The sequence below is a fragment of the Salmo salar genome, chromosome ssa01 (genome assembly GCF_905237065.1).
Source record: "Salmo salar chromosome ssa01, Ssal_v3.1, whole genome shotgun sequence".
Classification (NCBI taxonomy): domain Eukaryota; kingdom Metazoa; phylum Chordata; class Actinopteri; order Salmoniformes; family Salmonidae; genus Salmo; species Salmo salar.
In genome coordinates this window covers 61,176,442-61,189,420 of record NC_059442.1, presented here as the reverse complement: position 1 = coordinate 61,189,420, position 12,979 = coordinate 61,176,442, and the positions used below count along the sequence as shown (strand labels likewise).

The 12,979-nt window shown below is 43.8% G+C and overlaps 1 protein-coding gene across 1 annotated transcript in view; it reads left to right on the top strand.

Moving 5' to 3' along the window:
• Positions 1-12,979, top strand: part of LOC106607058 (sodium/potassium/calcium exchanger 3) — a 167,452-nt gene that overhangs the window by 140,038 nt on the left and 14,435 nt on the right. The window contains exons 3-5 of the mRNA XM_014203625.2: positions 5,613-5,689; positions 6,063-6,137; positions 6,288-6,372. Of these exons, the coding sequence (XP_014059100.1) occupies positions 5,613-5,689; positions 6,063-6,137; positions 6,288-6,372 (237 nt within the window). The remainder of the gene's footprint in view (positions 1-5,612; positions 5,690-6,062; positions 6,138-6,287; positions 6,373-12,979) is intronic.

Here is a 12,979-nt window from a genome sequence, read left to right as displayed (position 1 = left end):
TCAACCCTCCTCTCCTCCCTTTCTGCATCCTTTGATTTTCTCTGTCCCCTATCCTCCAGGCCGGCTCGGTCCTCCCCTCCTGCTCCGTGGCTCGACAACTCACTACGAGCTCACAGAACAGGGCTCCGGGCAGCCGAGCGGAAATGGAGGAAAACTCGCCTCCCTGCGGACCTGGCATCCTTTCACTCCCTCCTCTCTACATTCTCCTCTTCTGTCTCTGCTGCTAAAGCCACTTTCTACCACTCTAAATTCCAAGCATCTGCCTCTAACCCTAGGAAGCTCTTTGCTACCTTCTCCTCCCTCCTGAATCCTCCTCCCTCTCTGCGGATGACTTCGTCAACCATTTTGAAAAGAAGGTTGACGATATCCGATCCTCGTTTGCTAAGTCAAACGACACCGCTGGTCCTGCTCACACTGCCCTACCCTGTGCTTTGACCTCTTTCTCCCCTCTCTCTCCAGATGAAATCTCGCGTCTTGTGACGGCCGGCCGCCCAACAACCTGCCCACTTGACCCTATCCCCTCCTCTCTTCTCCAGACCATTTCCGTAGACCTTCTCCCCTTCCTCACCTGGCTCATCAACTCATCCTTGACCGCTGGCTACGTCCCTTCCGTCTTCAAGAGAGCGAGAGTTGCACCCCTTCTGAAAAAACCTACACTCGATCCCTCCGATGTCAACAACTACAGACCAGTATCCCTTCTTTCTTTACTCTCCAAAACTCTTGAACGTGCCGTCCTTGGCCAGCTCTCCTGCTATCTCTCTCAGAATGAACTTCTTGATCCTAATCAGTCAGGTTTCAAGACAGGGCATTCAACTGAGACTGCTCTTCTCTGTGTCACGGAGGCTCTCCGCACTGCTAAAGCTAACTCTCTCTCCTCTGCTCTCATCCTTCTAGACCTATCTGCTGCCTTTGATACTGTGAACCATCAGATCCTCCTCTCCACCCTCTCCGAGTTGGGCATCTCCGGCGCGGCCCACGCTTGGATTGCGTCCTACCTGACAGGTCGCTCCTACCAGGTGGCGTGGCGAGAATCTGTCTCCGCACCATGCGCTCTCACCACTGGTGTCCCCCAGGGCTCTGTTCTAGGCCCTCTCCTATTCTCGCTATACACCAAGTCACTTGGCTCTGTCATATCCTCACATGGTCTCTCCTATCATTGCTATGCAGACGACACACAATTAATCTTCTCCTTTCCCCCTTCTGATAACCAGGCGGCGAATCGCATCTCTGCATGTCTGTCAGACATATCAGTGTGGATGACGGATCACCACCTCAAGCTGAACCTCGGCAAGACGGAGCTGCTCTTCCTCCCAGGGAAGGACTGCCCGTTCCATGATCTCGCCATCACGGTTGACAACTCCCTTGTGTCCTCCTCCCAGAGTGCTAAGAACCTTGGCGTGATCCTGGACAACACCCTGTCGTTGTCCACTAACATCAAGGCGGTGACCCGATCCTGTAGGTTCATGCTCTACAACATTCGCAGAGTACGACCCTGCCTCACACAGGAAGCGGCGCAGGTCCTAATCCAGGCACTTGTCATCTCCCGTCTGGATTACTGCAACTCGCTGTTGGCTGGGCTCCCTGCCTGTGCCATTAAACCCCTACAACTCATCCAGAACGCCGCAACCCGTCTGGTGTTCAACCTTCCCAAGTTCTCTCACGTCACCCCGCTCCTCCGCTCTCTCCACTGGCTTCCAGTTGAAGCTCGCATCCGCTACAAGACCATGGTGATTGCCTACGGCGCTGTGAAGGGAACGGCACCTCCATACCTTCAGGCTCTGATCAGGCCCTACACCCAAACAAGGGCACTGCGTTCATCCACCTCTGGCCTGCTGGCCCCCCTATCTCTGAGGAAGCACAGTTCCCGCTCAGCCCAGTCAAAACTGTTCGCTGCTCTGACACCCCAATGGTGGAACAAGCTCCCTCACGACGCCAGGACAGCGGAGTCAATCACCACCTTCCGGAGACACCTGAAACCCCACCTCTTTAAGGAATACCTAGGATAGGATAAAGTAATACTTCTAACCCCCCCCTTAAAAGATTTAGATGCACTATTGTAAAGTGGTTGTTCCACTGGATATCATAAGGTGAATGCACCAATTTGTAAGTCGCTCTGGATAAGAGCGTCTGCTAAATGACTTAAATGTAAATGTAAATGTAAATGTAGATTGATGAGGGTAATTTTTTATTTAATCCACTTTGGCTGTAACGTAACAAAATGCGGAAAAAGGGAAGGGGTCTGAATACTTTCTGAATGCACTGTATGCTTTCATACTGCTTCAAAACAAAGAGCAAAATATCATACTGGATAGAGCTTGATCCTCTGTTATGTGTTTTAAGACATGGTAAAAGATGCCCCAAAATGACTTTATTCAGTTGATTCATGGACAAATAAGGACCCCAACCCTCGCCACTACCAAGAATCACTGAACTGAAATAAGCTGAAGTGAACTCCAGCAGAAAAGCCCTCTCTTTATTGATGGAGATTGCTATTTTGCTTATCTAATCATCTTGTTTTGTTGTTGTTGATATAGTTATTTGTTGGTTTGTTTTTTCTGGTTGGCGTGTGGTTGAAGTATTTGTAATGACTCGCACCATGTGTGTGTGCCTTTGTATATGTCTGTGTGTTTGTGTGTGGAGTTCTGAGTAGTGAAGCCATACTTGTTAGTTGTGCTGTTGGCAGCAGGGTTGGTTGGATGAGTGGGTCCCTGAGTGGTTACCCTAGATAAGAGTAGGCAGCACTGGGTACAGAGTGGACAATAGCCCTGGGTCTGCTTGCTTTGGCTGCAGAGCCACTGTGTAAAATGCATTCCGGTGTGTTGCCTACTGGGAGAATGTGTCTGTACTGCACTTATGGTGGTAGGAAGGGAGGGATCAACCTAATTTTATTTGTCACATGGCCCGAATACAACAGGTGTAGACTTTACCATGAAATGCTTAAGTATGAGGCCTTCCCAAAAATGCAGTTAAAAATAGTAACACAAGAAGAATAAAATACACAAGAATGAAGCTATACTGAACAAAAATATAAACGTAACATGTAATGTGTTGGTCCCATGTTTCATGAGCTGAAATATCCCAGAAATCTTCCATATGCACAAAAAGCTTTTCTCTCAAATGATGTGCACACATTTGTTTACATCCCTGTTAGTGAGCATTTCTCCTTTGCCAAGATAATCCATCCACCTGACAGGTGTGGCATATCAAGAAGCTGATGTTTTCTTCTGTCTTTTCCTTTTTTCTCTTTAGTTCATTCTCTTGGTTGTTGGTGCATTGGGGGGTGGGGAATGGAATTCATTTTATTATTATTATTTTTTCTTCCGGGGGGGGACTGTGGGAGGGGTCTTGAATGGTTGAGGGACAGCTATTGGGGAACTGTGGGGAGGATCTTGGAGGGTTCGGGTTCACGTTTTTTGGCCTGGTGGTAGAGCGGTCAACATACCCTTGAGCAGGGCATTGACCTTGGATGCTTCTGTGTGTCGCTCTGAATGGGAATCTGTTGGATGACTGGTATGATGTCGTTATTGAGCAGCTTCACTGCAAGTATATTGTATGTTTAGAATATTCAATAAATACTCTCATTTTTTGGGGGGGGGGATTTAAAGAAAAAGCTGATTAAACAGCATGATCATTACACAGGTGCACCTTGTGCTGGGAGCAATAAAAGGCCACTCTAAAATGTGCAGTTTTGTCACACAACACAATGCCACAGACGTCTCAAGTTTTGAGGGAGCGTGCAATTGGCATGCTGACTGCAGGAATGTCCACCAGAGCTGTTACCAGAGAATTGAATGTTAATTTCTCTACTATAAGCCGCCTCCAACATCCTTTTAGAGAATTTGGCAGTACGCCCAACCGCCTCACAACCGCAGGCCAAGTGTAACTACGCCAGCCCAGGACCTCCACATCCAGCTTCTTCACCTGCGGGAACTTCTGAGACCAGCCACCCGGACAGTTGATGAAACTGTGGGTTTGCACAACCAGAGTTTCTGCACAAACTGTCAGAAACGTCTCAGGGAAGCTCATCTGCGTGCTCGTTGTCCTCACCAGGGTCTTGACCTGACTGCAGTTTGTCGTAACCGACTTCAGTGAGCAAATGCTCACCTTCGATGGCCACTGGCACGCTGGATGAATCCCAGCGTGTTTGGTGTCGTGTGGGCGAGCGGTTTGCTGATGTCAACGTTGTGAGCATAATGCCCCATGGTAGCGGTGGGGTTATGGTATGTGCAGGCATAAGCTACGGACAACGAACACTGGTTAGAGCCAGTTCCTCTGTCCAGTGTCTGTGTTCTTTTGCCTATCTTAATCTTTAATTTTTATTGGCCATTATGAGATATGGGTTTTTATTTGCAACTCTGCCTAGAAGGCCAGCATCCCGGAGTCGCCTCTTCACTGTTGATGTTGAGACTGGTGTTTTGCGGGTACTATTTAATGAAACTGCCAGTTGAGAACTTGTGAGGCATCTGATTCTCAAACTAGACACTGTAATGTACTTGTCTTCTTGCTCAGTTGTGCACCGGGGCCTCCCATTCTTTCTATTGTGGTTCGAGCCAGTTTGCCCTGTTCTGTGAATCGAATAATACACAACGTTGTATGAGATCTTCAGTTTCTTGGCAATTTCTTGCATGGAATAGCCTTCATTTCTCAGAACAAGAATATACTGATGAGTTTCAGAAGAAAGTTCTTTGTTTCTGGCCATTTTGAGCCTGTAATTGAACCCCCAAATGCTGATGCTCCAGATACTCAACTAGTCTAAAGAAGGCCAGTTTTATTGCTAACTTTAATCAGGACCACAGTTTTCAGCTGTGCTAACACAATTGCAAAAGGGTTTTCTAATGATCAATTAGCCTTTTATTATAAACTTGGATTAGCTAACACGATGTGCCCCATTGGAACACAGGAGTGATGGTTGCTGATAATGGGCCTCTGTACGCCTATGTAGATATTCCATAAAAAAATCTGCTGTTTCCAGCTACAATAGTCATTTACAACATTAACATAGTCTACACTGTATTTCTGATCAATTTGATGTTATTGTAATGGACAAAAAATGGACCTTTCTAAGTGATCCCAAACTTTTGAACGGTAGTGTACATCTGTGTTCCTTCATCTTTTCTCAAATGTGGTCATATTTCCCTTGTTTTGTCTCCCACACATGGCTTGGCTCTCTCTGTCACTCATCCCGCTCTCCACTCTCTCTCTCTCGCTTTCTCTTGCTCGCTCTCTCTCTTCTCATCCCCCCTCTGTCTCTCTCTCACTCTCTCTCTCTCTCTCTCTCTCTCTGGGGCCTTGTCAATTCCTATGAGTTGAGATGGCTGTGTTGTGTTTGGGCACTGAGGACAGACTGAAGCTGGCTGACTCACACAACCTCTTGGGTGTTCAGAGTGAGAATGTCACCGCACATTGAGCAGCCATCACCACGCATGCACACACACTGCTCCACTCACAAATACACACAAACAAACACGCAATCATGGCAAGGCTATTTTTAGGTCCTGTCACTCAAATAGACTGTATATGGTTGTGCCAGTGCACGTGTCTCTGCTGCACTAAATGAGACTGTGTTTCTCCCTGTTTAGTAATATATGTGTGTGTGTGTGTTTTCTCTCCAGCGTTACATGAGTTCCCCACAGACCTGTTCACCAACCAGGAGCGCACAGAGGGAGCGGTGGCCCTACACGTCCTGTTTGTGAGTGTCCAACCCCTCAACACACACACCAACACACACCTGTACACACACTCTACTATACATACACTTTTGCCACGCTACCTGCCACTGACTGTGTGATGCACTGACCATACATTTAAAAGCAGGATTGTTTTTATCTCTGGCTGGCTGGGGTGCTAGATGTTGGACAGAGGCTTAGCTGACATACGAGGCCACTGGCACAGAGAGTGTCTTGGCTTAGGATACTTTCGCGCAAAAGACAGACACATTGAACTAAGGGAGACTATATGTGCATCACATGAAGAAACTCAAGGTTCCAGAACACTGCAGAGATCACCAAGTTTGTTCATGCATGGGTATGTTTTTGTTTTTGTTTTGTGCTACTCCTCTGTAGGCCATGTACATGTTCTATGCACTGGCTCTGGTGTGTGACGACTACTTTGTTCCCTCTCTGGAGAAGATATGCGAGGTAAGAAGGTTATACACTATTCTGTAGCAGGGTCGGGGTCAATTCATTTGGAATTTCAAGGACACAATTCTTCTTTTCAAGATGTGCTTTCTACTCTCTGTCTCTGTCTCTCTCTCTCTCTCTCTCGCTCTCTCTGTCTCTCTCTTTCAGCGTCTACATCTTAGTGAGGATGTGGCAGGTGCAACCTTCATGGCAGCCGGCAGTTCAGCTCCTGAACTCTTCACCTCTGTTATCGGTGAGACATGTACAGACACACGGATGGACACATCTTTGTCATTTATTAGACACATTCCACTTGGCACAAACTGATTGAATCAATGTTTTTTTCAACGTCATTTGTCAACATATTGTGACGTGGAATCTACATGGAAAATACATTGGTTTGGAAAAAAGTAATCAACTGTTGTTTTGAGGGTGAAATTTCAACTACAGGATTATGTCATCATTGTAACCAATTTTCAACATATTTTATACAGGGTTTGTCTATGTTGAATTTTTATCTTTGGAACAACATCAGATCTTCAACGCTATATACTGTACATGATCAGAAACTGAAAATAGACAATACATATATATAGGCCTTGGATTTCAAACTTTGGTTGATTTCAAATGTAATCTTCAAGTTAATCATAGGTTGGATCTCCATCTTTGGTCTACATCTCAACCAAAAAATCTAAGTTAAAGAATAGCACTAAATCAAATTTTATGTAAAGTGCCACTAATAAACTCACAAAAGATACATCTTCTTCAAATGTTGATATTTGGTTTCGTTGACATTTACATTTAAGTCATTTAGCAGACGCTCTTATCCAGAGCGACTTACAAGTTGGCAACCAAACACAATTCAATATAACATCTTCAATACAGTAAACAGCCTATTAACTTGTTGACAAGTTAAGAAATAATATGTTGGATTCACGTCTCCAACGAAACCAAAAATAAAAATTTAAGAATAGGATTAAACCAGTGGCTCAGATGAAACTATCCAAGCATTAAATGTACTTTAAACGTTGATATTTGGAAGCGTTGTCAACCAAACACAATTCAATATAATGTATAACACATTTTTTTATTTAAAAAAAGAAGGAAATACCTTATTTACATAAGAATTCAGACCCTTTGCTATGAGACTTATGTATTCATAGAAAGCGTGCATGTTCAAGATGGCATGTAAAGGTTGCAGGTCTGTGGATATCTTCACAATTGCTATAATAATCTGTGCAGAATCTTGGAACAGCATTGATAACTTGCACTATGTACTTTTAATGTAATCTCAACTGCAATCCAGGTCATTTAGGGTGTAGGACATGTAGGGTGATGTAGGGTGGCAGGTAGCCTAGCGGTTAGAGTGTTTGGCCAGTAACCAAAAGGTGAAAAATCTGTCGACGTGCCCTTGAGCAAGGCAGAAAGCTCTAATTTGCTCCAGGGATGCCATACTACTATGGTTGACCCTGTAAAACAACTTATTTCATTGTAGCTGGGGTGTATGTGGCATTTTTTTTTATTTTGGGGTTGTGCTGTTAGATGAAGCACAGTGATAACACATTAAAGTGTTGTATAAGTAAGGGATAAACACTGACATTCTATACATTCTTTGGAAATAATGGACGAGGCAGCAGGACGAGGCTGAGCCAAGCCCCTTTGCTCAGCTCATGTACAGTACAGAACGGAGGTGTTTATTCCACTTATACCAAAGTTGCCAAAAAACAACAATACTAATGCACACATTTACAAACCAAAACAATTTTGGGGATATTTTTAGAAGAGATGTCATTTATAAGAGATGTCATCATCTTTTGGTTGCTAGAGACGCGACCCAGTCTTTCGTTCGATAAGTTCAATATTTATGGACGAGAACCAGTTGTTCGTTCCACAGTGCATTCGGAAAGTATTCAGACCTCTTGACTTTTTACACATTTTGTTACATTACAGCCTTGATGAAATTCATGAAAATGTATTATTTTCCTCATCATTCTACACACAATACCCCATAATGACAAAGCGAAAACAGGTTTTTAGACATTTTTGGAAATGTATTACAAATAAAAAAGGAAATACCTTATTTACATAAGAAGGGTGGCTTCTATCATTCTACTTTTGTAATACAGTATATAGCCTAAAGTTAGGCCTATTTTACAAACTAATGTAACAGTATTTATTCAAACTTAAAATGTCTGCAGCATTGGAGGTCCCCAAGAACACAGTAGCCTCTATCATTCTTAAAACCTCTTAAGGATACGCCCCTTTTTTCAATTTTCGCCTAAAAGAACATACTGAAATCTAACTTCCTGTAACTCAGGCCCTGAATCAAGGATATGCATATTCTTGGAACCATTTAAAATGAAACACTTTGAAGTTTGTGGAAATGTGAAAGGAATGTAGAAGAATATAACACAATAGATCTGGTAAAAGATAATACAAAGAAAAAACAAGCGTTCTTTTGTATTTTTTTGTACCAACATCTTTGAAATGCAAGAGAAAGGCCATAATGTATTATTCCAGCCCAGCTGCAATTTAGATGTTGGCCACTAGATGGCATCAGTGTATGTGCAAAGTTTTAGACTGATCCAATGAACCATTGCATTTCTGTTCAAAATCATGTATCAAGACTGCCCAAATGTGCCCAATTTGTTTATTAATAACTTTTCATGTTCAAAATTGTGCACGGTCCTCAAACAATAGCATGGTATTATTTCACTGTAATAGCTACTGTAAATTGGACAGTGCAGTTAGATTAACAAGAATTTAGGCTTTCTGACAATATCAGATATGTCTATGTCCTGGGAAATTTTCTTGTTACTTACAACCTCATTCTAATCGCATTAGCCTACGTTAGCTCAACCGTCCCATGGAAGGGACATCGATCTCGAGAAGTTAAATGGAAGAAGTTTGGAACCACCAAGAATTTTCCTAGAGCTGGCCGCCCGGCCAAACTGACCAATCGGGGGAGAAGGGCCTTGGTCAGGAAGGTGACCAAGAACCTGATGGTCAATCTGACAGACCTCCAGAGTTCCTCTGTGGAGATGGGAGAACCTTCCAGAAGGACAACCATCTCTGCAGCACTCCACCAACCAGGCCTTTATGGTAGATTGACCAGACGGAAGCCATTCCTCAGTAAAAGGCACATGACAGTCCGCTTGGAGTTTACCAAAAGGCACCTAAAGGACTCTCAGACCATGAGAAACAAGATTCTCTGGTAATGTGAAACCAAGATGGAACTCTTTGGCCTGAATGCCAAGCGTCACGCCTGGAGGAAACCTGGCACCATCCTTACGGTGAAGCATGGTGGTGGCAGTATCATGCTGTGGGGATGTTTTTCAGCAGCAGGGACTGGGAGACTAGTCCGAATTGAGGGAAAGATGTACAGAGAGGTCCTTAATGAAAACCTGCTCCAGAGCACTCAGGACCTCAGACTGGGGCGAAGGTTCACCTTCCAACAGGACAATGACTCTAAGCACACAGCCAAGTCAACACAGGAGTGGCTTCGGGACAAGTCTCTGAATGTTCTTGAGTGGCCCAGCCAGAGCCTGGACTTGATCCCGAACGAACATCTCTGGAAAGACCTGTTCCAGTACTGAGTAAAGGGTCTGAATACTTATGTAAATGTGATATTGCATTTTTTTATACATTTCAAAACATTTTTGAAAACCTATTTTTGTTTTGTCATTATGGGGTATTGTGTGTAGATTGATGAGGGGGGGGGGGACTATTTAATACATTTTAGAATAAGGCTGTAACAATAAAATGTGTGAAGAGTCATGGGGTCTGAAAACTTTCTGAATGTACTGTATATATTCTGTTTCCATGCTCGCTGGCAATGTTCTTGTCCCTTGCTTGCTAGCTGGTCAACTAGCTACGGCTAACACAGTCACGACCTCTGTAGCCAGAATAACAACATTCGCAGAATTTGCGTATGTTTAAGCTGTTTTCTATTGACAATCATTTGGATACATCCATAACAATGAGCTGATGATGACTGATTTTGCCTGGCATAGATAGAAAAGCTCGCCAGGACACTTGGCCCGTCATTAAAAGAAGATTGCATTGCATATCAAACACTAGGCTAGAAGCTAGCTGAAAAGTTTGTTGCTAGAAAACCTGCCAATTTCACAACCAAATTAAAAAATACCAGTTGCTGAAAACATCTTGTCAAACTAGAAACATGTAGGAGGATTTGACAGCATAGTGCTACTTGCGTCATGACTGCAACATAGGCACCAGAGAAATTCATGGTCATCACTCACCAAATTAGGTCATCAGATGTTCCAAAAAAATACATCTCTGCAAAAACAAATCAATGCTAGCTAGCTAGCTGTTCGTTAATTTTTTCCTCATTGGACCTGTGTTTACAATGTATCCAATTTTGGTTTGTGTGGTTGTTGGTTTAGCTTTCTGTAACTTTGTAGTAAGTAGGGTCTAGGTGTGTAGGCGCATATTGCATCATGACTGCAAGGTGTCCCGATATCTATTTCACCTGTCCCATTATCTGGTTTTATTGTCCATTCTAGAATGCCCTTCTAACCAATCAGAAATGAGTATTCAACAATGCTGTGGTATAAATACAAAATATCTGACATTGTATTCCCATTTGAACTTTGTTTTGCATTTAGATGGTTGAAAGCATAGTGATAACACATTCATAATTCAATAAAGTTCTGGCTGTCTTTTTGAGTGGGTGAATACAGGTTGAAATCTTATTGATCAACCAAATATCATCCAAATGTCCACATTGAAATGACATGGTGTGCCCAGCTGGATACCTTTTTCATTACTTTGTTAGCAGGCCCACTATATTTTATGTCTTAGGTCGGCATATAGCATAGTGGTTAGAAGGTTGGGCCAATACCCAGTTCAAATGAGTTAAGATGGCGCCGAAGAGGATGGTTGACGTTTTACATGCCATAACCAATTGTGCTATTTTGTTCATTTTTTTGCGTCATTTATTTTACTTATCTTGTACATAATGTTGCTGCTACCGTCTCTTATGACCGAAAATAACTTCTTGACATCAGAACTGGGATTACTCACCACGAACTGGAAGAAGCGTTTTCCTTTAACGAGTCCGACAAGAAATATATACTGCTCTCACGGGAACAAGCTTCGATCCCCGTCATTTGCGTGAAGAAAAGACAGAAGAAAAGAGGACGAAGATCAGGCTGTCTTTTGAGAATCCGTAGGCGAGCGAGGAAACTCCCACTGCCATCAATTCTACTTGCTAACATGCAATCATTGGAACATACAATTGATGACCTACGATTACGTTTATCCTACCAACGGGACATTAAGAACTGTAATATCTTATGTTTCACCGAGTAGTGGCTGAACAACGACACAAATAATATAGAGCTGGAGGGGTTTTCAATGCACCGGCAGAACAGAGAAGCTACGTCTGGTAAAACGAGGGGTGGGGGTATGTGTCTTTTTGTCAAAACTGCTGGTGCGCGATGTCTAATATTAAAGAATTCTCGAGGTATTGCTCGCCTGAGGTAGAGTACCTTATGATAAGCTGTAGACCACACTATCTACCAAGAGAATTCTCATCTATATTTTTCGTAGCTGTCTATTTACCAAAACAAACCGATGCTGCCACTAAGACCGCACTCAAACAACTCTATAAGGCCATAATCAAACAAGAAAATGCTCACCCAGAAGCGGCGCTCGTAGTGGCCGGGGACTTTAATACAGGCAAACGTAAATCTGTTTTACCAATTTTTTACCATTATGTCACATATGCACCCAGAGGAAAAAAAACTCTAGACCACCTTTACTCCACACACGGAGATGCATACAAAGCTCTCCCCCGCCTTCCATTTGGCAAATCTGACCATAATTCTATCCTCCTGATTCCTGCTTACAAGCAAAAACTAAAGCAGGAATTACCAGTGACTCGCTCAATATGGAAGTGGTCAGATGACGCGGATGCTACGCTACAGGACTGTTTCGCTAGCACAAACTGGAATATGTTCCGGGATTCATCCAATGGCATTGAGGAGTATACCACCTCAGTCATCGGCTTCATCAATAAGTGCATTGACGACATCGTCCCCACAGTGACCGTATGTACATATCCCAACCAGAAGCCATGGATTACAGGCAACATCCACATCGAGCTAATGGCTAGAGCTGCCGCTTTCAAGGAGTGGGACACTAATCCGGACTCCTTTATGAAATCACGCTATGCCATCAGACGATCCATCAAACAAGCAAGGCGTCAATATAGGATTAAAATTGACGCTCCTCGGATGTGGCAGGGCTTGAAAACTCTTATGGACTACAAAGGGAAACCAAGACGCGAGCTGCCCAGTGACGCGAGCCTACCAGATGAGTTAAATGCCTTTTATGCTCGCTTCGAGGCAAGCAACAGTGAAGCATGCACGAGAGCACCAGCTGTTCTGGATGACTGCGTGATAATGCCCTCGGTAGCCGATGTGAGCAAGACCTTTAAACAGATCAACATTCACAAAGCCGCGGGGCCAGACGGCTTAACGCGAGTACTAAGTGTACTGCGAGCATGCGCGGACCAACTGGCAAGTGTCTTCACTGATATTTTCAACCTTTCCTTGACTGAGTGTAATACCTACATGTTTCAAGCAGACCACCATAGTCCCTGTGCCCAAGGAAGTGAAGGTAACCTGCCTAAATGATTACTGCCACATAGCACTCACGTCGGGAGCCATGAAGATCTTTGAAAGGCTGGTCATGGCTCACATCAACAGCATCCTCCCGGATACCCTAGACCCACTCCAATTCACATACCGCCCCAATAGATCCACAGATGATGCAATCTCAATCGTACTCCACACTGCCCTTTCCCACCTGGACATAAGGAACACCTATATGAG